The sequence below is a fragment of the Corvus cornix genome, chromosome 12 (assembly GCF_000738735.6).
Source record: "Corvus cornix cornix isolate S_Up_H32 chromosome 12, ASM73873v5, whole genome shotgun sequence".
NCBI classification, from domain to species: domain Eukaryota; kingdom Metazoa; phylum Chordata; class Aves; order Passeriformes; family Corvidae; genus Corvus; species Corvus cornix.
In genome coordinates, this window is record NC_046342.1 from 8,447,567 (window position 1) to 8,472,468 (window position 24,902).

Sequence of the window (24,902 nt, forward strand, 5' to 3'; positions counted from 1 at the left end):
GCAGTGTGCAGCCTCAGGCAGGGCTCTACAGGAAGATTCTCACTATCTCCAGCTGCTTCATGTATCTTACAGTGATACCATGCAACACTCACAGATTTTTCAAGTAGTTAACTCCTGAATTCTGTAAAAGATTACCATCCAAAAAAAGACATGACTAAGACTGAGCTTAATCAAGTTCAACTCAGCGCAATGATTCTCAGTAGCATTTCATTTGCTGTTCCCATTTAAGAACTGAAACAGCCTGGCCAAAAGCTTTTATCACTTGGTTTAAGAAAATACTCCATCTCACTGCTTCTTATAAGCCCTCCCTTGTTTGTACTTTTATACTTTCCCTTGCTTATATTCTTGCTGTGATGGGCAAACCAAAATTTTAGCTATTATCATCATGCATGTACTTCTAGATTTTGCTGGCCCCTATTTTTTTCATGTCAATTAAAAGTGTATGTGAAATAATAAGAATAAAGTACTTACTAAGAGTGATATGCTCTGCTCATTTTATTGAACAGTAAATTAATTCCACCTGATGCTTAACAAATAATGTTTTGGCAGAAGAAAGTTAAGAGAATAGACACACAATCTTTGGTAAGTACTGAAGAAAGGATTCTCACCCACTGGAGACATTCCCAATAACTAGGGAAACGCTGGTTCAGAAAGATTTTCACCTAGCCATTTCATATACATTTTAGTTTTGATAAATTGTGATTATCTTCTTCAATTGAGAAAGAATGTACGTTAAGAAAAAAAAATATTTCTGCAACATTTAGAAACATCTGAGACTGCTTTCTGCTTCAAGAAGTCTCAGTGCAGGACAAAAGATAGACTGATTCAGAGTTGGGAACCTACTAATTGAGAGCATTTTGCTACTTCTTGCAATAAAGCCTCATGAAACACTAGGGCTCTGCATATGGAATGTGCCCTTACAAATCTCCATGAACTCAGCCTAGTTTTGCAGAAGTACAGCCATCTGTTAATATTTGGAAGGGTTTGGACAAGAGAGACTTCTAGAAAAAGCACGCCCTGTGATGTCAGTTGCTAGAATAAAAATGAGCAAAGGCCTATGTGGGACAGCTAGGTTCTAAAGATCCACAACTGTTCAGTGTTTGAGCCTGCCTTCCTTTTTTCCATGCTCTATCTTGCTCCTACAGCTGTGATCTCCATGGCTCTGTCCCCCCCTCTCTCAGCAGGATGCTTTCTATCAGGTAGCAGCAAATGTTGTGTTGGCTGCTGGCTGGCCAGGTTCCATCAGCTTCAGCAGGGAGTGACTGTGCAGACTGCTCACATCCACAGAGTAACACCAAAGAACTGCATAAACATCATCTGCTCATCTCACCTTCCCCCTCCATCCCCCGCCTCGAGATTTCAGTTTAAAGCAGTATTTTATTTGTACTTGAAAATTAGATTTGGTCTAATAAATACATTCATTTAAAACAAATAAACACACAAAAAGGTTGTAATTATTTTTGAAGCACCTTTTCTATTTTTCAAACAGCCACAGAAAACATCAAACATTTCAAAAAGTCAATATTAATATTGACTGTTTAATTGATATATTAATAGAAAAGCAAATAAGAGCTGGTCACATGATGACTGTTCTGCTAAAATGATAAAGCAGTGAAAATGCCAGATACATTAACTTGCCTGATTTGATTTGAAATGAAAAAAATACTGCATGTAAAATTAGTTATGTATTAGCATAACATGTATTAATGGTATGTATGTTACATTATACTTATGTATATACACCAAATACATATATTATCAACATACTATGCAATGTACATTGTATATATAAATGGATAGGATATATAGTACATAAATAATATATTTTAAATCATTGTATAACATTCATATTTGTTACATAACGTAAATTGAATAGTATATTCAGTATATGCTTACTACATATATTGCATTAATGTAATTGTCTATTATGTTGGTAAGACACTCATTTGTATACTGGATACTTGTATCTTTTTTTTAATGCAAACCAGAAATAGGAGCAGGGAAGGATCTGAAAGAAAATGGAATAAATGGAGAACCTACCTGACAAGAGAGGATTAAACTGGCTAAGTTGCTTATTTTTTCAAAACTAATGCTGAAAAATAATGTAATCGTTCTTTACATAACCAGTCAGAGTTAAAAGATCATGAACAGAAAATAAGTCTGAAACTAAAGAACAATAATAGCACTAAAATAAAAAAGTGTAACTGGTTCACTAAATCTGGGGTGATAATTAGAATCAATTTTTTAAACACTGGAGAAAACTTCTCTGAAACAGTTCCTTACTTTTTGGCAGCTTGGTTCAGAATGTTTTAGAAGCTACTTCTGAGGCAAGCTTGTTTTGCAAAAGATACATAAGGATGTAAGTAACAGTTTAAACTCTGCTTTACGTTTCCACACCGGTCTATACAGCAGTAAATGCCTTCTTAGACTGTCATATTTTAAATGTGGTATGGCAATTATACATGGAATTTGTTGTATTTCTGAAAATCAGTAAAAAATTGATTGGATAAATTGTTGATGAATATTTCAGGGATGAGAACTCAGTAGAAAACTGCATCTCCAACTTTACCTGTTTATTCAGCTTTCACTATCAGTTTGCATCTCAATTTTTACACTAGAAACGGAACTGTTGCTATACATGACATGCCTCAGTCATTCTAAATGTAACAATTTCTCTGGAATCAACATCTCCCACTAAGCAACTGGTTCATACCTCTGCAGTGAAAACTTAGTCTGATACATATTAATTATTTTGGTAGCCCTTTGGATCATCATTGCACAGTACTCAGAAATGTGGCACTGAGTTGCCTATAATGCTGCTTGGTGTTTTTCTTTTTGAGTCAGTTACAGTTACCTCAGAATTCACGATAGGCTTCCATCAGCAAAACACCTCATTTTTCATCAAGTCATTACAACTTCAACACCCTCAAGCCAAAATCCAGATGTTTTTCAGGTATGCACATAAACTACCTCAGCTGCATTTTAAGTTCCTGAAACAGCCACCAGCTCTTTAGGGGACAAATGTGACAGTGACAGTCCCCTCCTCTCCCTTTCCCTTACCCAAGATGGCTATGGAGAGGGCTCTTTCTACCCTCAGCTATGATGGCTATCATAACATTTTCATGGACTTCCTGCCCGGAAAAAGGATGGACACAGTGGGATCGTGCTGCCCTTACTTAACATGGCTGCGAGGTACTCTGCCTGGTTCAGCTGTGTGACAGCGTTTGTAGAAACGAAGCAGGGGCTGACATTTCCTCCCTCCTCCTCCTCTTTCTCCTCCTCCTCTGAGCACAGCACAGCGGCCGAGCACTTCACACAGAAATCCTCATCCACCTGTTGCTCTCCACAGTTCTGGGAAGGACACTTTCTGGTAAGCAGCAGACATTTCATAGAATACCCATACAATAATTGTATCCTCATTTCAGAATGCAACTGCTTTCTATGTTTTCATTTTAGCCTATGACTCTGCCCCTGATAACTTCTGAACTCATCAAGCAATTTGAAATAGGAGTCAAAAAGTCTGAGGGTAACTACACCCATGCAGCTCCTCTGAGAGCTGGCACGCATGCAGAGAAGGAAGGCTCAAATTAATGTTCTCGATGAGCAGTGGGTACAGCTCAGTTGTTACATGAGCCATTTGGCAGTGCCAAAGAGAACTAGAAAGGCAGCTGGCACATACCATTGCTTTCCTGAGAGATTGTCAGAGTGCAATTTCTCCAGGGGATGAAGTAGGGTTCAGGCAAACATAGTATTCCAGTGGCTTACAGTTTAAATTACATACTTACATTATTATTATGTTATTATAAATACTTAGAGAGAACATCAGAGAAAGTTATCCACTGCTTAGTTTATTGTTTTACCTGATTCTCTTAGGTCCTATAGATGGTAATGGATCGTCTTCATCTCTAATTTTACTTTCAGTCTCCTTTCTCCATTAAACATGTAGACAAAAATACAGGAAATGCTCTCAGAAACATTCTTTTAATTCCAACACCTGTAGTACCCTTTGCTCCCACTTTTTACACTTTGCAGTTCCAAAGCGCTCTCAATTATTTCTACTTTTGCAACTGGTTCCCTCAAATATAACTCCTAATGGACCTAAATTTATTCTCACTTTCTCCATCTTCTTTTTATACCCCTTTCCTTCTCCCTTTGATTAGTTATGGCACCTTGTGTGCTGTAAGCAACAGCCACACTGAATTTGCACTTATTAAAACAATTAGTAAAAGTAAATTACAATTATATTTATCACAGTAGTACAATCTCATAAGCTGATGAAAGCCATGGAGTGGTGTGCGAGATTTTTTTTTTGCCCCTGTCAGGAGAATTAAAACTATGGATAAACAGTTCTAAAGCTTCCACCTATCAGTTGTTTGTTTTTGTCTTCATAAAATCAGACTTGTCTTTAATCTTGGATTTCATTTCTTTGTTTCAAACACAGATGCTACAGCCTGGTTTTGCTGTCTTTTTCTCATTGGATTGTTGGACAAAAATTAGTCTGTAACAAATCAAACCCCCTCCCCAAATCACAGTGCAGTCAGAAAGAAAGGGGAAAAAAAATGAAGGCAGCCCTGAGATTTTACTGTCCTACAACTCAGAACACACCAGTTGTGCTTTGTCTCACACACTGCACTGCCTTACCTCGATCGCTGCTTTCCCTTCATCCACTGCTGAACTGCCTGGCCCAGCTCCGCTCCTGTCCTCCACGGCTGCCAGCTCTTTCTGCCATCAGAGAACCCTCCCATATCCCTAATCCTAACACCTTGTCACAGGGTAATTATAGTGCTGGCACGACTACCAGCATCTATCTTATATCACACAATTTCCACTTGTTTGCTTTACAGGCAATGATGGAATTAAGAATGTATTTGGACTGGAGAGACTTGTTTGGCACCAGCCTACCACATGACCTTGACAAGCGACCTTTCCTTGGCTTCTAGAAAACGGGCATAAATATGACCTTGGATGATGCTCCGTGACGTACTGAGGGAAGACACAGCACCAGTGACCCCACCTCAGTCCTGTCCCTGCAGCCACTGCTCCAAGAGTCCCCCTGCTCCAGCTGCCAACCTGAAACAAGACATGGCAAACATGGCCAGCATTCCTCCCGCCCCAGGACACATCACACCACACTGCGGCTCGCTAGGTTTTTAATCTGGGATCATAAAACCACCAGAAGCGCACAGGGAAAGCAGGAGGATGTTCAGGAGACTCCTGCAGTTTCCCATGCAAGCTCTGCTGAGAACGTGTCACCCCAGCTCCTGCTCTAAGCTCCACTCTTTCACAGAACCACAGAATATTCTGAGTTGGAATCAGATCATCGAGTCCAATTCCTGGCGCTGCACAGGGAGCCCCAGGAATCCCACCCTGTGCCTGAGAGCGTTGTCCAAAAGGTTTGTGAACTGGCAGTCTTGGGGAGCCTATTCGAGTGCTCGACCCCCCTCTGGGTGAAGAGCCTTCTCCTAAAATCCAACCTAAACCTCCCCTGACACAACTTCACGCCGTTCCCTCCCCCTTATTTATAAGGGCTGACGGCCCCCGCTCGTCCCCTCCCTCCCAGAGCTGAGCACAGCGACGGCAAAGCGACGGCACGGGGCCGCGGCTCACTCACCTCAGCGACCTGCCCCGTGCTAACACGTCCCAGCCGTGCCCTTCCAGGAGGAGGAGCAGCAGCCCTTTTCCCTTTTCCCTTTTCCCCTCTCCCCTCCCGGCCCATCCCGCCGCCCCCTCCCCGCGCGCCCGGAGCGGGGCGGGGCCCCCCAGTTGCCGCAGCCTCACCGCGCGCAACGCGCATGCGCGGAGCCCGCCGGTGCGCACGCCGCCTGCCCCCGGCCCCGCCCCGCCCCGGCCCCGCCGCCGCGGCCACACCGGGAAGGGCTCCAGGCGCTATGGCGGCGGCTGCGCGCAAGGTAAGGGGGGAGCGGGGTGCGCCCCGTGCCGCCCGCGGGGCCGCGCGATGCGGGGCTGAGGGGACGCGGCGAGACGCGCTGAGAGACGAGGCTGACCCGGTTTGTTTTCGGCCCCGCAGGTCGGAGGAAAGTTCCCGCGGCCGGTGGCCGCCTGAGCGGCAGAGCGACCGAGCGGGAGCGCCCGGGCCCGGCCGCCAGGCCTCTCCCGCCGCCGGGGCAGCGGAGCCGCACTGGGCGGGCGGAGAGCGCGGGGGTGCGCAGCGGGCCCGCCTCATGCGTAGCCACCTGCGGAGGGGCTGAGCGGAGCCGCCGCGCCCCGCGCCGGGGGTTCCTGGCGGGGACTTCCCGGGGCAGCCCCCGCCGTCTGCCCCTGCGGAGCCGCCGCCGAGGGACGCACACCGACCCCGCCGCCAGCCAGAGCCGCCGCCGGGGAGCGACCTGTCAGCGCGCCTCGCAGGCCGGCCCCAAGGACCCTTCCCACGCGTTGGTTTGTCCTCGGGAGAAGGAGAGTTGGGAGCCTCTCTATGCCTTATCAAGTTCCTTATCTGAGCGGCTCCCAGAAGCTGTAGACCAGTTTAGCTTTATCTGGTGTAGGGGAGAAAAACAGTGTAGCTCTCGCACTGCATCCTAAATCGAGGACCACCTATTCTGCTGGGGTTTAACACATGAAGATGGTGAAATGCGGATTGCTGTGTAAAGCAGTAGGTCCCTGTTGTGAAGCGAGGGCTTTGTATTCACCTTCCAGTTCCTGATCTGTGCCCTGTGAGAGAGGACGCTAATCTTACTCCTTCATCCCCCTTCCCTAAACCTTTCCTTGCTTCCATGTTGCATTGGTCAGACTTTTGGTCAGTGTTGTTTACGGAAGGAGGGGGGAAAGAAGGCAGTTGAGGTTACAAACAAAAGTACTTGTATGACTCATCTACTTGGATTTAAGACATTGTATCCTTCTTTCACGGGGCCTTTGCTTCTCTCTGAAGGAATCAGATGCTTATTCCTGTTCTTCCAGAGGAGGATGGATTGAAAGTTGTATGTTTTAGACTTTTTTTGGGCCACTGCTGATGTTAAGAGACATAATGGGGCTTTTTCACTGGATTATTGCCAGAATTAGTTTACACACTGAAACAATGGGTTGTTAGGCCTCTCATACGATAATATTTGTCCTGCTTTAATATAAAGTTGCTGTGGAGGTGTTTTAAAAATTGTGGAGGACAGTCTGCATCAGAAGAGGCTCTCTTCATCTCTGGTTGGTGTGGCAACCGCAATCTGTCCTCGATGCCTTCAGCCTTGGCCATCTTCACTTGCCGCCCGAACTCCCACCCGTTTCAGGAGCGTCATGTTTACCTGGACGAGCCCGTCAAGATCGGCCGCTCCGTGGCTCGCTGCCGGCCAGCCCAGAACAACGCCACATTTGATTGCAAGGTGCTGTCCAGGAACCATGCTCTTGTCTGGTTTGATCACAAGACAGGCAAGGTAAGGTGTTTATTTAAAAACACTGAAACTGCACATTTGTTTTAGCAAGTGTCTGTAGACTGCAGATCACTCTGGGTTTTGCTGTAGTAAGTATGGTTGACTAGTGAAGGAGTAAGATTTGTTTTAAAATTATAACTTTCCAGGTAAGTTGGTAATTTCTTACAAAGCAGAAACTGAATATTATGAAAAGTATATAAAACGAACAGTTGAAAATGGTTAGAGTACTGAAAGACTTGCGTGTGTCTTATTCATTGCTGGAAGTAGGTGATTTTGAGGTGAGTCATGCAAATGTGAAAGCACATTGTATCGATATAGGGTGTAATAGTATTTTTTTCAAATGCGGAGAAATTACTGTTTTATCTGTGTGTGTAAATTGATTGTGAGGAGCGTTGAAAAACGGATTTCAAAAAGATACTGTGCTTGGTTGGCACTCTTCCTACTTGTCCTTTTGAAATTTTGTGGAGTATTTTGTTTGGTTCTGATAGAAAGTTTATCACTGGCAACAGGAGTGTAATGAATGGCACTCATGATACAGTCTTATTGATAGCGAAAATGGTTTTAAAATACATCCTGTGTTCTTAACTGTTCCTCTCACAAGTCTGGCAGTCTTGTTAAGTGAAATTGAGGGGTCCTGTAGTGCGTGTTTTGTCCACTAGGGATTGAACTGGGACAAGTAAAGTTGTTTTACTTAATGACTGTCAAGTTAATTTTAAATAGCCAGAAAAAAATTAGCAGAGTGCAGACTACAGTTGCTCAGCACTGTATTTTTTTCCCAAATATATTGATGTTATGCCCTAGAACTTAACATCCTCTAAATCAGCTGGATTTTAGCTTCACACCAAGCCCTTCTATGAAATGCAGTCAGTGTAGCTCTGGATTTTAAGAATAATATGGTCTGTAATTAATGCAGATTTTTTCAGTAGTATGACACAGAAGGAGGAGCAGTACAACGCAGTCAAAGTTCTTAACCTTCCATTGTTAGCTATCCTGTGTTATGCAATACTTGGGCATGATGGGACAAGACAAGCATTTAATTTCCTAAGGCTGGATTATGGCATGGCTTTCAAGTTACCTGCAGGTAATTGTGCAAACTGCTATCTGTATTAAACGTTTCATTAAGCACGCTGCTTTGGCTCTATTGTGTGTGCGTGATGTGCATTCTTGGATTCTAGAAAACTTAAGTGCTTGAAATACTTTAAGTTTAGTCTTTAACCTTTCTTGTTTGATTCAACAAAGTAAAATGTTCCGATTTATTGTGCTGTCTTTAAATTAGAAATTAGTATGCATGTGGCTTTTTATCAACATTTCTTATGACTTAAAAGATTTTAAGACCCCCATGTGCTCTAATATGGTTACAAACAGTATGCCGTATTCAAGATGGTTAATTTGACAAAGCACTGAGTGTTGAGAAAATATGGTAACTGATAGATAAGCTTCAAAGACCATCAGCTATGGGGTTTTTTGTTTGTTTTTAAATTTCAGTTAGCTCTGGCTTCTCTAATATAGGTAAAAAATTTATGTGCTTACTCATTTATCTGTTTTAAAATAGCAACTTAATAGTGGTAGTAAGTAAGAGGATTGTATTTAATAGTTCTCGAGATACCATCATGTGAAGATTTGACAGGGGTCTGATGAAAATTGCCAAGGTGGGGATCTGTAGCCATAGTGATCAAGTAAAGAATGGGTTTGGGATCATGCCCTGGAATCCACTCCTGATGCATGTTAAATGTGGTGATGTTATAAAAGGTTTAAAGCATTGGTAGAGCAATGTGGAGAATTTCAGATTCTGTGCTTGTTTCTTAGCAATATGGACTGGCTTTCATCTGATTGAGTGTCTGAATGGTAAATTATGAGCCAGTTGGAGGAGAGGGGGAAATACACCATTAGAGATAATAGGTATCAAATGCTGGTGTGAAAAGGCAGGTAGAAGATACTGATAAACACAGGCTTGATCTTGAATCAGAAGAACTACTTAAAAAATTCTGTGGTGTTTTCAAAATGCAAACAAAACCATGAAATTATGCCAGAACATTTACATGCAGGAACATCTATTATCATTGTTTACATAACTGCTAATAAGCACATCTCATTTAGCAAATTGTCATTATCCTATCAATGACCTATATTTAAACCTGCACAAATTCTTTTTGTCAGAGTATTTGTAAACATTTCTTAGAAGCTTATATATGGGATGTTTATCAATTCTGGGTTTTTTGAAAAATAAAAGACCTTCAAATGTTAATTTAGTAATGAGAAAAACCTTCAGATATTTCAAAATGGTTCATGAATGATCTGGGGCTACAGTTTCGTAAGTTGTGGACTCTGGCAATACCAGTTTCTGGCATTACCAGTCACTCAGTCCAGTCTCTGTGCTGCCCCTTGAACTGCCTTTCAGTTATACTCTCATACTCTTTGGTTTTTTCCTGAGGGCTTGGAGTTTTATTTTGTTTAGTGAATCATGTGAGTGATCCTGTTTACTACATAGTCTGTAAACAATTTTATCGATATCATCTGTAAATAGGGGTAGAACCTGCAGAGAGGGAGCAGCAGTAAGCAATGCCAAGGAAAGTAGTACAAATTTTTTTTCCTTAGGCAGAGGAAGGCATAAGCTGAAATATGTCACATAAGTAGACCAAGCTGAAGATAACATGTTACTTGCAGTTGAAAGATGTGAATGTTTGCTTTGTATAAAGGCACTTTAATTATGCATGGAAAAAGTTATTTGCCCAAGGAGATAATGTCTATGTAACACCAGCATTATTAAGGATGAAAGTGGGATGAGTTTTTGAGATTACCGATACATACCAATTAAAAGCAGGTACTTAAAGTTGGATTTGCTTTTAAAAATATTTTTAACATAATATCTAAGCCTAAATATGTATATGATTAAGGTGGAAGGAGATGGTGGTGGGATTATCTGTACTTGAACTTTTTCTGTGCTTAGTAGTACTTCTATAGACAATCTGTGCAATGCCTCTTTTTGCCTGTGTTTGTAGATACAGCATAATAACTCCTAGTTAACTAGTGGATTTTTCATGCAGTGATAACATTAGAATATTATGCTTAGAATTAATTTTGATTTTATTTTTTTAAAGTAATTACAAGGTAATGAATCTGGGTTTTTTTAGAGGTGCCTGAAAAAGTGACTCACTAGATATGTAGGAAGTAGATGTTGTGCTGAGCATGGAGTGTTCCAAAAAGTGTGAATCAAAGCAAAAGAAAAAGTGGGCTATAGTTCACAAAATCTAAATATGTTTGTTCAGCTCATATCACTGCATATGGGAAGAAGCTCTTAAAAATTGCGTAACTGAAATAATCTTAAACTTGGTTTTTTGGGTTTTGTTTTCATTTTTGAAAACAAACAAGTGGAAAACCCTTGAGAATTTGTATGTGGCTTCCAGGCTGAAATGCTTCTGACAGATGTTTTAGAAGCTTTTAGTAGAAACCTGAAGCTTCCAACAGATACCCAGGCTTTCAAAATCTGGAATTATTCAGTGCCTTAGATTGTTTTGAGTTGCTATTATAAGTACCTTTTATAGGGAATTCATTGCCACAGTTTACCAAATGCTCTGAGAAACTGTGAAAAATAAAGTATTTTCTTAGAGCAAAAGCACTCCAAAGAACTGGTCATTTGTAATAAGTGAAAAAAACCGTGTAGGCACAAGTTGATGTGTTAATGGTAGCTAATACTATTGTTTTCATTTAACTCAAAGTGGATATGAATTGAGCACATTCGTATCTTGGTGACATAAATGCTAACTATATTGAAATCCATAATCCCCGTAATAGTAAATGAAATTGATTAAAGCTGTGCTTTCTGGCTTCTAGATTTAAAATATGTGAGATAAAAATACTACAAAATACGTCCTGCAGGGAGCACCCTCTTCTTTAAAGAAAACAAACACAAAACAGATTCCCCCCCTTAAAAAAAACCCTTCAAAAAACAAAACCCAAAACAACAACCAGCCAAAAATCCAACAAGAAAACCCAAACTCCAGCAACTCAAAACAACCAGCCCAAAGGTACAGCCTGTTTAACGTTGTGATCTGAAGGACACAGTGCAGTTTACTCTGGTCGTGTTTGGGGACGACACCGAGCCTGTGAGTGTTGGTGTGGGGGCTGAGTTGATCTGCTCAAGGGCAGGGCTGCCCGCAGGGCCTTGGCTGTGCTGAGTGAACGGCAGACAGGAACCCGAGGACAAACAGCGGAGGCTGCACTTGCAAAGGAAGAACCCCTTGCAGCTTACTGGACCCTATCTAGCATACTTCATCTAATTTTGGACGACTAGTGTAAGAATTACATTGACAAACAGGAGCTGAGATTAGATAGTTTTTCTTTGTGCTGTATTGTACTAGGGATAAAAGTAAATTGATATGAAAGAGAGCAAACGAAATTTGTAAAGAGGAAATATGTTGCTCACTTAACATGACATAAAATGTTTTGTGGATATCAAGAACTTGGCACGATTCAGGAAGTACAGAACATTTTCTCTGGACATTCTGTTAGTTCAGAAGTATTTTAGTAAATTTATCTTAAAAAACTAAGTGGGATATGAAAAATGGTATTTGGAATTGTAGGGTTTTGGTGGGAGGTTTTTTCCTGCTGCTTCCAGTAGAGATTCCTGTGTGATACTCTGGCCTATTTAGTGTTTATCTATGTAAGGGATGTTTAGTTTCTCATGTATCAGTAGCTCTTATTTCGATAGATGCCATGTCTGTTATTTGTTTTTTCCTCTATTATATCTTTTCAGCTTTCTGTTAGGATTGTTGTCTGAGAGATGTACAGATATTTTATTTTTCAGTACTCTTGATGTAGCTGTATGGTTACCATCTGCAGTGGGGGCACTTTATCTTCCAAACATTGAAGACACTTTATCTTCCAAACATTGAATATGTGTTCCAAGTGCCCTGGGGGACTGACGTGGGGATCTGCCGTAATGCACTAAGGTGAAACTCCAGTGCTTGGGTGCCTCTGTAAGAGGTTGATGTCAGGCAGCCCTTACATACACCTGTTAATATTTTTACGTAAGTGCTTTTCACCCTGAAAGAACCATCCAATTTTATACTGATATCATCATGAGAATAGTATGAGGTAGGGAGCTCTTGCTTTTGACAAACTTCAGCACCATGGTTTTAGAAGCTGGTGTAGGAGTGCGGGCAGCCATTTATAGTAGAGGTAAGTCAGTGCTGACAAGGATTTCCCTGCAGAGATACCATCTAGAGCCACTGCTGCAGAGTTAATACTGTAATTCTTGGAGCTGATCCATTGCAGTCATGATGCATCTCTCCTGAGCCAGGAACACCAACACATTGATTAGGCTTTAAAAACAAACAAAAATCCCTTTTGTATTTGAAATGAATTTTTACAAACCTCAAATGAATCAGGTTACTTAGCCAGAGTGAAGGCCAGAAAATGTGTTTTTCTTAGATCTGTAATGGGATGGTTTGGGTTTGCTCCTGGTCCCAGGCTTATAAATGCAAAACCTTGCTTCCCTACACTTCGATTATATAAAGTTGTTCTTGATTTTTACTTTTTCGTGTTAGTTGGGCGATCCAATGATTGTTAACAGGTGGATTTACATGGCACTGGAGAAATACTTTGATTTGGCTTTATCTTCTCATTTTTTTAAATAAATGCAACAGCTTCATTTGCTTATTTATCTAATGAAAGTAATTGCATTTATGTATGCTGTGAAGGGCCATGTGGGTGAGGAGTGTCTGTGTCATTGTGTTACTTTGGTTGTGTTGATTTGAGTCTGATCTAGCTAGAATTCTGCAAAATGTGTTGATACATACTCAGCTGTTTTGTTGCATTTTGGGTTTTGTCATTTCTTTTAATAGATAACATAAAGTGAAAATGATTGTTGTTTGTGGAACCAGGCCAGTGAAAAGGAAGGAAGAATGCTGTCTCCATCCCTATAGCTAGCAATTTTACAGTCTATTGCTGCTAAATTATATGATTGATTGTTGTCTCAGGATTTTCTTTTGAATCACATTAGTACTTGCTTCCTGTTAATGTTGCTCACTTGCTGAGAGTTTGGGTTATCCAAGAGCTCTGAATTTTGTTAGATCTTGCTGTGACAATGCATTAGTGTTCCCAACTTGTCTGTCTTTGCAGAAATGTTTCTGCTTGTGGCAGAATTGTTGGAAGAAGGCTCAGCATTGTCACATTTTTGTTGAATATAGGCAAGTGTTTTTTCAGTCTGCTCTAGGAGTGGGAACATCAGGCAGAGAGATGGGTTGGATTGTACCATCTTGCAAGAAGACATATCTGTCTGCCAGAGGCCCAGAACAGCTTCCTCCTTGAAAAGGAAAATCATTGTGCTGGAGCCAGACAATTAATTTGATACAATTTTCCTGTTGTGTTGTACCAGACTTGTGTGTGATTGAGCAATGCTTTAGAGTTTATTTCAGTCTTGAGAAAGTATAAATAAATGATGAACTTCCAGCAGGCTTATAATAGAAAGTCCAAAATCCTGTAGTAACACTGTAGTTGAGTGGAAAAACACAGAAAATGCTAGCAGGAGTTTGACCTTTTTTGTTTTTTTTTTTTTTTTTTACTTTTGTAAAAAGTAAACATAAAACATACTGGGATTAATCCAGGGTAGTTTAGGGCATGAGGAATTTATAAAATCTTTACAGAGCTAAGGAGCGTTACAGTATTGATAGTTGAACTGTGGTGTGTAATGGAGGGAAATATGTGCTATTCATAGAACTTTTGGGTTATAAAATAACATTAACCAACTATTGGAAAGACTGAAGAATTGATAGTGAGATGGGCTCAATTGCAAATGTCCTAATAGTGTAAAACAGGAGAACTTGTAACTAAATACAAAAAATATTGACAGTATTGTGCTGCTGTTAAAGTAAGTTTTTCCCCAGTGGGAATATCTTGTTTAGTTTTCGTTTTTACATGATAATTCAAGTGTGTTGAAAATATTTATTACGGAAAGTCTTCAATACAGAAAGCATACAATGTCTCATGTATGTATAAAAACTATATCAGAACAGAAGGGTGACCTTTTGTTCTTGTGTTAAGAGAGTAATGAATAGAAACCTAAGAATTAAGTTATTAGTGCCGCATATTCTCATAATTACACCTGTAGTATTTCTTCCATAAAAATAAAATAAATGCAAGAGCTTAAAATAGAAAAGTTACGGATGCTTGTAACCATGTATTGAGTAATACCCTTTTTAAAGGAAGGAATTGAAATGCTTATGTTTCAAATCCAAGATGAAAAGCTCTGTAATGGACCAGATAGATATTTGCACAGCAAGTTCTTTTGGAGACACTTGGTACTGGCTGCTGCTGTCTGCATATGTCATTAGTCTTATCTGATATGGAAGTTTTTGCTCTTAACTGGAACTTTTCCAAAGTTGGAAGTTTTTTGGAAGTTGAGTGAGATTAAGTTTAAACCTAGATTTGTCTAAAACTTAGTCTTTGCCCTAGTGTCAATGTTCTGTAAGTGGTTTTTCTTCTTGTTTAACCCCACCCCAGCAGAGTTTGATAATTATGCCTTGCTCTCTGTTTTTTTTAAAAATGTTTTTTCATGAAGTGTAATTCTTAATTATGTAGGTTAGAAGCCAGATCTCTTGGTTCTGCAAAGCTGAGCTTTTAGCCTGCCTACCTTTTTATCTTTTAGTATTCTGGTGACCTTTCCCAGTAACTCGTGGCACAATTAGCTGTCATTCTCTGGTTTTTTTTTTTTGGTTGCTAGCTGTGATAGTTATGCCAGAACTTAGGGGCAATAGAATTGCAAATCAGTTTCCGTAGTGTTACTTGTGATTTTATTCTGGCATTGCTGGGTTTTGCACGTATACTTATTGCTTCCAGGTGCTTGAAGAATCTGAAAGCTTTCAGGAGGCATAGTGAATTATTTGTAATTCTTCACATGTTGAGCTCTGTTATTAAAAAAAAAAACTTTGTTTTTTATATCTGATTGTGGAAGAATCCATTCTGCAGCCAAGTTATTTTTTGCAGGTCTTTGATCTCTGTAGGTAATAGCAACTCCTTGTTGTTTATTTGCTATCATTACAGGGATTCCTCTTGCTGGATGCCAGAGGATTTTTAAGGTTATGACAATATTAGCACATATTTTTAAGAGACAAATAATAAGTTTGATGGAGTTTCTTTTGTTTCTATGGATTCCAGAACTTTAGGTCATTAAGTAGCTAAGGTGGTATCTACTTGAAGGGAAGTTACAATACTGTGAACAAGGACAGCAAATTCTATGGCATGGATGAACTGGCAGAGGATAACTAAGGCTGCTGTGGACCTCAGGAGATTGTCTGGTCCAGTCTGCTGGGCCACAGCAGCTCTAATGAGTTGAGGTTGCTTGTGGACTTGGTAGAGGATTTTGTGTACAGAATTAATCCCTGCCAGGAAATAAGCTTCTGAGGTCAGTGTCAGGCGTATTAGCTGGTAGATTAGCCTGTGTTGCTGTTGTCTTAAGTTATGTTTCTAGCTTCCAGTATATGTATGTCTAGATAGAATTCAGTATTATGCATACCTGGAGTACTTCTTTTATAGTGCAATTTAAAATTACCACGAAAACTTGTCAGGAAATTTTAAAATAATTTCTGGAGGAAGGGAAGCACTAAATGAAGGTCATGAATGTTCCCAGTTCCACTCCTAATTCCATAAGGGTGGAAATAATACTACACTTTCACTTATAGCTGTCAACCACTACTTCCTTTTTAAGAACTCAAAGGGGAAATTTTTTTTTTTTCATCTTCCTCTTTGAGGACTTTTCATTGACTGCATATTCCAGCACTTGTTAGAGAAAGTCAGGAATACAAATTGTCATGGAAAGGGTTTGTTTGTTTTTGCAATCTCCTTAGCTAGTTGATGTTAGGTAAAGCTACTGGTTGTGCTGCTTAAGCAGAGCTTTGGTAGGTATCTAAATATTGTCTGTGACAGTGAAGGCCAGTGATTTGGTATATGAACAGAGCCCTTTCTATGTAATTGAGGGAAGGACTGATAGGCTGCTATTTATATTAATAATATGTTACCTATAACACAGAAAGGCATGTGGATGTTCTAAGTCTATTTGAATGCTCTTTACCCATGGCGTCATTCTGATCTTTGGTTACATTTATGAATGACTCTAAATTAGAAAGTCAAAAGTATATGTGCTGTGTTTAGATAACTTCTAACTTGCAAGTAAACAGAGAGAAAAATGTTTCTGGAGGTTTTTGTACTTGAACAAATGCACTGTGTCAACAAACAAGGATAACCTTCCTTTCAAAATGCGTATTTTCATTTGGAATCTCTGTACACATGCTGCCTCACTGACTGAGATCAGCACAGGTTGTACATCCATCCTGTTGCAGGGTATTACTTCCTGATAAGTTTAATGCAGATCTACATTTTAGCTGCAGATTGACCTTCCCTTATCCCATGTTCCAGAAGTGGGCTTGGGAAGGGTTAGTTTGGCAAAACCCTGCACCAACACAGCTGTCCTGCCACAGCTGTCCCAGAGCCACTCTGGGACATTCAGACTGCATTCCTGGGGGCTCCTTAGGTCACCCTGTTCTGGGATTTTGCCTGCTTCACAGGTCAGTATAAATGTGCCTGTACTTGAACGATTTTGTATGCAGATGTGCAGGTAAGAGGGGTTTTCTTGGTCTCCCCTGGTTATCAAATCCAAGTGTACTCATTTTGCTTCCTTCCTTTCCCACACAGCTTAGTGTTGAGCCTTCCCAGGATAAGTGTTACTGGATAAATTTTAGATGATGATCTGAGTTTTATAAACTAATATTAAAGGATCTTGATGACTACTATGCTTCATTTTGAGATCTGTAACTTGTACTCTCTTTGATGTGCTTTATAGTTTAAACTTGCTGTATGCATCTTCTTTTATAATTGCTGTTTTGTAAATAATTGCTTTGTAATATCCTTTAAAGCCTTTTATGAAGGTGTAGTTTTGAGTCTAATGTTAGGGTACTTGTAATTTTGTAACATTATTTCAGTGACTAGATCTGCTTGCTGGTGTTGTGCCTCAAATCTAGAAAGTATGTTGAACCATTCTGCTTTCAATATTGCTTCAGACAGTTATTTTATGGGGGAGGAAAGCTGAGTAGAGACTATTTTGTCTTGTCCAGACCAAAACTCTTCAGACAATAGAAGGATTTAAGAAATAATAAGTGCTTGGTTATACTTGCAGACATTTGGAAGAGGTATTTTTTTTCAACTGCTACACTCATGCTGAGGTGTCCCAAGTATTCTTTTTCATGGGACAGTAGTAGTGGCAGGATTTTAAAATGCAAATTTGTGATCATATATGGGCAGAAAATGTTCTTAACCTTAAAGTTTAATTATTGTGTTTACAGACACTGTTAACATGCATTTTTATTTCAAAACTGGTTATATTTAATATATAAAAATTATGTTTCATATTTATATTTAATGGGTGAGACAGTGGAGACAGAAAAAAAGAAAACAGGCAAATCAGCTTTCTAGGTACAGTCTCTTCTGTCTGAAAAGAAGTTGTAACTTTGGAAAGTTCTGCCTGAATTCACAAATAAAAAAAGTCACAAGCAAAACAAATATTTTGGAACATAAGAAGTGGCCAACTTTTTTTATTTTACTATTAGCAGTGACAGTGTAATTGCTAGGACATGAAAAAGGACTTTAGTGAGTGTACTGAGTCAAATATGAAAAATGGGACAATTCAGGTTTTTTTGTTATTTTTGACCCATATAACTCCTGCTCTGGGGGTTCCTTTCCATAAAGCTAGATACGGTGAATGGACAGGACCAACCTGCTGCTGATGAGAGAATCACAGAACGGTTTGGGTTGGAAGGGATTGTAAAGATGATCTAATTCCAACACCCTTGCCATGGGCAGGGACACCCCCCACTAGACAAGGTTGCGCAGAGCCCCATCCAACGTGGCCTTGAACAGTTCCAGGGATGGGGCATCTTCCATTTGTTTGGGTTTGTGGTTTTTTTTCCCCCATCACTGTTTCTTTCTTGGTATTTTTTAACTTCATTGTTTTCATTAAGTACTAGCATAGTAGTAATAGTAGTAGTTGTTGTTATTATATTCCAAAGTAGTAGAATTTCTGTCAGTGCTTTTAATAATTCTTGATGAAATGTCCCATGTCAGTGGAAGAAAAGCACACCAGTAATAAATGACCACAAAATCAGATAGGTGTTAGGTACACTACATTTACTCAAACATCTGTCAGGAGTGCACTTTTATCAGTTGTGTTCATGAACAGGTCTGAGGGCCATTTCGACATCTTAGCAGGGTTCTTTGGGTTTATGCATATGCTGTGTAGATGTAGGCTGGTGGAAGTGAGCTCCTTATTTCCCTCATGCATTGTATTTCTGAGCATTTGAAAGAGTATGAGCTGTACTTGCCTTTTTAATGCAGCCTTTGAAGTATGAGCGTTGTTTGCTGGCATCTTAAGAGAGGGAGGAGAAAGTTTATCTGCTTTGATAAACAAGCCTTTGGAAAGAGGTCTGTGACCTTGCTTGAAGAAGGATTATGATGAGAGGAATGTCTTGTATCTTTATTTTATATAATCACAAGTGGTAAATTCAGTTAAATGTGGCTTGTTTACAGTGTAAAACACTTAGATACCTGCCTACACTTGAGGCGTAGTAAGGGTATTATAATTTAAATGTCTGAATTATGATAATAAACATACTTGTTTAACATGCTAGCAGTGTATGAAGCCAAACTTAAAAGTTTTGAGAACATTATCATTTAAATACTTGAGTCGTTTAGTCTTTTTCAGCTTTAGAGCTTCAGGTTTTGGAGAATAGACATGGATGAGTGTTCTTTATAAAGGTGTTAACAGTTTTTTTCAGATGTGTTGATTTTCTGCTTGGGTAGAACTGTTAAAGATGTCCCATAGCAGAAAGCCTGCATGTCTTGCATCTTCCCACAGTGCTAATGAGAAATTGCATTATGAAAACTGTGGTGGAATAGAGTCTTTGTTATTTGCTGCAAAACTCAGAGCTGCAATTCAGAGAGAACTCTTGCTTTTCAGTTTCAGTTCTACTCTTCTACAGGATTTTGTTCCAATTCAAAAGGTACTTTTTTCACTATCGATTCCTGTGTTCCTCTGTGCTTTCTAGTGCCTTAGACAGAACGACTAAAGCAAATAGCATAGAACAAAATCTTGTCAGCTTACATTGTACAGTGAAAAGATATTTTAGAAAATCCGAGGTCACAGAACCTACATGTTTCTGAAAATATTGGTGGTAACACTTACTTAGAGCAAGATGCTCTTGCCACCGTTAGGGCAGTAATCTAATTGAACAGGAATAGTGAAATGGAATAGGCAGCAAAAAAGCACAATGAACCCCAGCATCAGAGTAGGGTGTTCCTTGTTTGATTTAGCTGATCCTCTTGAGGCTTAAAGCCTCTGTAGCAGGGAGTTCCTCTCTGTATTGTGTTTCTTTGTCGATTGCTGGGTAGTAACTTCCTTTCATTTTTAATGTATGTATATTACCATTAGAAAATGAGATACTTCAGATTGTGGAATTAAATTTCCCTTTATTTTTTCTAGTTGAGATGGTGAAATAAAATGTTCTGCAAAATACTGATTCTTAGGAAGGTATTTGACAAAACTGAAGAAGTAAGAACAAATCTATGGCAGAAAAGGTTATGGGTGCACAGAATATTTCTAAACCAGTTGTCAAATGCCAGGTAAGCCCTTCTGCATAACTGGTCCATCATTCATCCTATCCTTTTCATGTTTATTCTCACACTTGGGCCATTCTTAAAACAACTAAACTTAGACTTCACCTCCCTTGTCTGTAATGTTGGTCCTTTCTTCCTTCCAGTCTTTGGGATGAAAAGAATTGCAGATTTTTAAAAGAGTTACCTGTCTGTTTTTCACAACGCTTCCCCACTGGAGTCCATAAGTAATCCCAGCTGCCACCTTCCTCTTGCTACTGTCCCTTTCTGCAAAGTACGAACAACAGTCGTAGAATTCCAGCTTAGTGCACCTTGCCTTCGTCTCACCTTATATCCAAGTATCTTTGAGTATGTATCATGTGGTGATGGAGCAGCCAGATATAAGTGGGCTTAGGGGTTGGAGAGAGGCTGGAAAGGCTGAAAGAAACTTTTCTGATCCTGTGTCTCATTCTTTCTAAGTACAAGCAACCAGTTCTCAAAGCCTGGTAGTCATGGAAGGTTGTCTTCAGGTGCTGTGAGGGCAGGAAGCACATCTGTGTGGTCAGGTTGGAGAACTGTCGAGGTGAGCTTCATATCAGCACTGAGGCTGTACTGGGGATAAACAATCGGGTGAGAAGAGCACTGAGCACTGAAGATACCGTGGAATTTGCATGGGAAATTCTACAACTATGGGATAGAGACAAGGGGATCAGTTAGAAGTGGATCAAGTGATACAGAGGGAATATTGAAACTGAAGAGCAATTGAAGTCACAATTGCACACTCTAGATTGCAAGTTGCCCTTTTTAAAAAAAAAAAAAAAGACAAATCAACAGGAAACATGTATTGTTACTTCTCCTTTTTACATTTACTTGTGCCATCAAGTGCAGGTACCCAAAGAGCAGAGTTCTGCGCTGTTGAAATATGATCGTAAATGTTACAATTATCATTTAAGGTAACAAAGCTTTTTATTGGCGATTTTCTGTGTTCTGCTGTTTGAATATTGAATTTTAAAAACTGCTTACTTCTCTCAGCTTAATTTCTCAGGTTCTGTCAAAATATGCTTAGCATGGTGAAAAGAGCCATTGTTACGAGCAATGCAGGGATGGCAGTTGTAAGGAGCTGCATTTATAGTGAAGTAAAGTATTTGCAGAGCAGACAGATTTTTTTTTTTTTAAATTATTGAACTAATTGTGTAAGTGGAAGATGGGTCATCTTACATGAAAGATTTTAGGAAAAATAGTTTCAGCTGTTTATATAAGACTGTTCCTAGTGAGGAGTGTGCTGTGTCTCTGCCATATTTGAGGCATTTATTGTGAACCACTTCACCTGTTTTTGATTGTGACTTGCTAAGGAGAGCATTCCCTATCAGAGCTCACTTCAGTGGTTTTGGTTTAAGTTGAAATAGCAGCATGGAAGTACTTGTCATTTATGTGGTTCAGTCACAGCTAAAATTGTTTGTTTCATACTTAATGTATTTTTGAATATATCGCTTCATGAAGAAATCTACTAATTCAGTTTGCATTTTAGCTGATACTGAGTAGAGATGAATGTTTTTATCCTTGAACTGACAATGATAACTTCACATCTGCAGAATGTAAAAGCTCTAGTAGTTTTCTTTTAAAATTAATGGTAATTTTTTTTTTCTTTATTAAGTTCATTATTTGGTTGAATAAATATTTTTACTTTCTTCTTGTGGGCTTTTTGTTTTGGTTTTCAGTTTTTTGCTTTTTGAAATTTTATTTCTGTTTCTTTATTTTTGTGGCTTAGGGACTGAATCCTTCTAATATGCATTGAATTTTTAGTTGAAATTATGCTGCACATAAATCTGAGAGAAGGCAACCAGTAACTTATTAAGTTGAAGTGTTATTGAGGTTCCAGGTGATTCATTGACTCACCATAGAAGCACTTCTTTCTGGGTTGCTGACCAAAATCTTAGTCAATCATACACAGCTGGTAAGCTTTTAGAGAGGAATGAGAGAAGGAAAGGTGATAGCTGATCCTGAGTGAAGTTTTGTAATTACTCTTGTCTAACTGGCAAAGAAGTAAATGTTTTCATTCTATCAGAAAGTCCAATGCAAGAATACTTCTATTGTAATTTATCGTGGAGTATTACTGTCAAGTGACTTACTTTGTCTAAACAATTATTCGTTTTCTCTTAAAGTAATAAGCAAAAACTGGATTAATAGTTTGCTCCCTGGTTACTGTATATATGATATGATATATCATATATATATATATGATAAGATCCAGAAGGACCTTCTGAAATTTTAAGAATTTATATTTGCAAATTAGTTTATTCAAAATATTTGCGTATTCATAGAATAGTTAGGAATAAAGATTTAAATTTGGTTGGTTTGAAATGCCTACCTGTTTTGCTTTTAGAATAATAGCTTTGTGAGTTCTCTTGGGATTTTTCTTCTCTGTTTTATTACTCTGAACTATTGATGTAGTTTGCACAATTTTGTTTACTAGTTTGCTGTTTCTGGTTTTTAAGTTTTCAGGCTAAACCTGTCAAAGGGAAGTGAAGAAAACATCAACGTTGCTGATGTGCCTGTTAAGAAACACTGAGGTTGAGAAACAGGTGGCAGAAAGCTGCTGTTTGGTGGTTGATGATAGTGTGTCATGCTTTGCGTTAGTTCTGCTTGGCACTGGATGAGTGGATGGTATTGGAAGTATGGAGACACTCAGCTGCTGAGTCTGGAAGTTGGCAGTCCATCCAGTTTGTGCAGTCAGGAGGTAGATAAGCTGCTCAAGTTGTCCGGTTTTGAATTAAGTGTGAAAGGTGTAATGTAACAAGGTAAATGAGGGACCTTTGTTAACAGTACATGTTTATTTTATTTGACTCAAACTAATTTCAAGAGACAGAGAAGCAAGCCCTGAAATAACTGTAGTAAAAATGCACTTTACTTGTCCCATGAGAACTTGTTAAGAATTAAATAATATACTTTAAGCTCAGAAGTTCAGCACCCCTTAGTTTTTAAGGTACCTTGTTGAAGGTTGAAAGAGTACAGGATATTCTGTGGTGTTTTTTCTAGTCCCTTGTGTGCTTAGCACATGTTGCTGTTGTGTGCTGGGAGGGGACTGGTCTGCACTCAGTTTCACCACGTGTCTGTGAGGGGTTTGTCTATTCCAAAAGAAACCAGAACATATAAACAGGGAGGAAGCTGGAGATGTCCTGCGGTGCAACTTTTGAAGTGGATGTTTGGGAGAGCACAGAGCACAGGGTGTGTTTCCACAGTTGCTGTGAAATGTTGGTGCTCCCAGCACAGACCTGGTGTGAACAGGGGAGCTTGGTGGGATGCAAACTATTTGAAATAGAGAGAGGAGAAAGCAGAGAGCTGACTCCTGACACTTCCCTGGAAACCTAGACGGGAAATTCTGAGTGCAGTCAAGGAAAGTTCTATGCAGTGAAGCCAAGAGATGTGTAAAGGCTGAGGTTGTGCATGCGGTACTTTCCTGCTGCAGTCTGTCATTTGAGAATGTCTAAAATACAGTCGCTTCCTCAGCCCCGAGGAGCTACTGTCAGGTGGCAACAGAGGCAGGAGGTAATTTTAAGATCAAGTAGGAGAAAGACTAACTTACTTCTTTCTAGGTCTGTGGTAGACAGACTAATTCCTGCCTGCTAACCAGAGCACTGTGGAAAGGTACTTTCATGTGAGAGGGCCTTGCCCTTTACTTGTTTCCTGAATCTCTTAGATTTTGTAGCTTTGGTGGGTATTCACATGAATTTGTGTATAAGCAATCAGGAGAGCTGTTACTGATCTATATACAAATTTCATATTCTGTTTGTATTATAACAATAACATCTTAATTGGTTTAAGGCTGTCTGTGCAAACACGTGAAGTCGCTTTTCTGGTAAACACTTGGAAATTCCTGTAACGAAAGTGCCACAGATTTGTTTAGGATTTTTTAAATTTTTTTTTTATGAAACAGCGCTAAGATGTAATAATCCAGTGAAACATTCTACCAACCTGCATCATCTATTGTGTTTGATATGCCTGATACTTGCTTAAGACCTGGGTACACTACTTGGCTGCAGAAGAAAACCTTTTTCCAAAAAATTTGAAAGAAGTAGTAGGGACACACATTTTTCTCTTAAACTTGTGTTTAACCATGTTGCTCTTAATGCTGCCAATTCCCTGTAGCCCAACCTATTTTCCTTTGAAACAAGCTTTGGATAGCCTCTAATTCTAATTAAAGTTTATTAAAACTTTGTACTAATAGCAGACTAATTATAGGTAGTGTAAAAGTCTTGCTGATTTTTCTTTAATCAAAGTGTAATCTTGTCTACAGCTGTATTAAATTTGAGCTTGGATGACAAACCTCTTGGTATGTCAAAGCTTATTACTTAACAGCAAACATGTTTTTTGTGGGAAGGCTGTGTTTGTACTGGGAGTGCAGTTTGAATGTTATGTGAACTTAATTTGAGGGCTCATCTGTTTTGGTGATATACAGTACAGATGCTTTTTTTCCATGGAGTAGATGGGCCAGTGTAGATGGGACTGATTTTGTGCACAGTGCCAGTGCATTGCCACTGTTATTAAGTGTCATCATTTTTAATGAAAAGCTTGCTGAGCTTTCTTCCATGCTCTGTTGGGACTATAGATTTTGAAATAAATCTTTAGATGCTTTTGTTTTGAGCTTCCGGCGTGTGTCCTTCTATCGGTTGGGGTTTTTTTTTTCCTTTTAGTAAATGACTCATTCTCCTGGTTTGCTTTGGTTTCTGGACTTTATTTTAAGAGCACAGATAATGAATTTTAACAGAATTTAATACATTAAATATCAAGAATACGTTTCAACAAAGGGCTGTCTTTGTACAGAAAAACCTAACTGTTCTCAGAACAGCAATTTTTTTGAAATGCTGATTAGACACAGAAAAAATCTGCATG

The 24,902-nt window shown here is 39.4% G+C and overlaps 1 protein-coding gene and 1 long non-coding RNA gene across 30 annotated transcripts in view; one reads left to right on the forward strand and one right to left on the reverse strand.

Moving 5' to 3' along the window:
• Nucleotides 1-480: 480 nt before the first annotated feature.
• LOC120410658 lies at nt 481-4,847 on the reverse strand. The gene is made up of 2 exons (XR_005602958.1): nt 3,861-4,847; nt 481-3,351 (listed from the first exon to the last, which is right to left on the reverse strand). It is a non-coding gene; the product is annotated as an uncharacterized LOC120410658 (long non-coding RNA).
• Nucleotides 4,848-5,828: 981 nt separating this feature from the next.
• Nucleotides 5,829-24,902, forward strand: part of LOC104683273 (sarcolemma associated protein) — an 83,787-nt gene continuing 64,713 nt past the window's right edge. For all 29 annotated transcript variants that reach the window (XM_039558927.1, XM_039558926.1, XM_039558942.1 and 26 more), the window contains exons 1-2: nt 5,829-5,909; nt 6,029-7,379. In XM_039558927.1, coding sequence (XP_039414861.1) covers nt 7,182-7,379 — 198 coding nt within the window. In that variant the 5' untranslated portion in view covers nt 5,829-5,909; nt 6,029-7,181. The remainder of the gene's footprint in view (nt 5,910-6,028; nt 7,380-24,902) is intronic.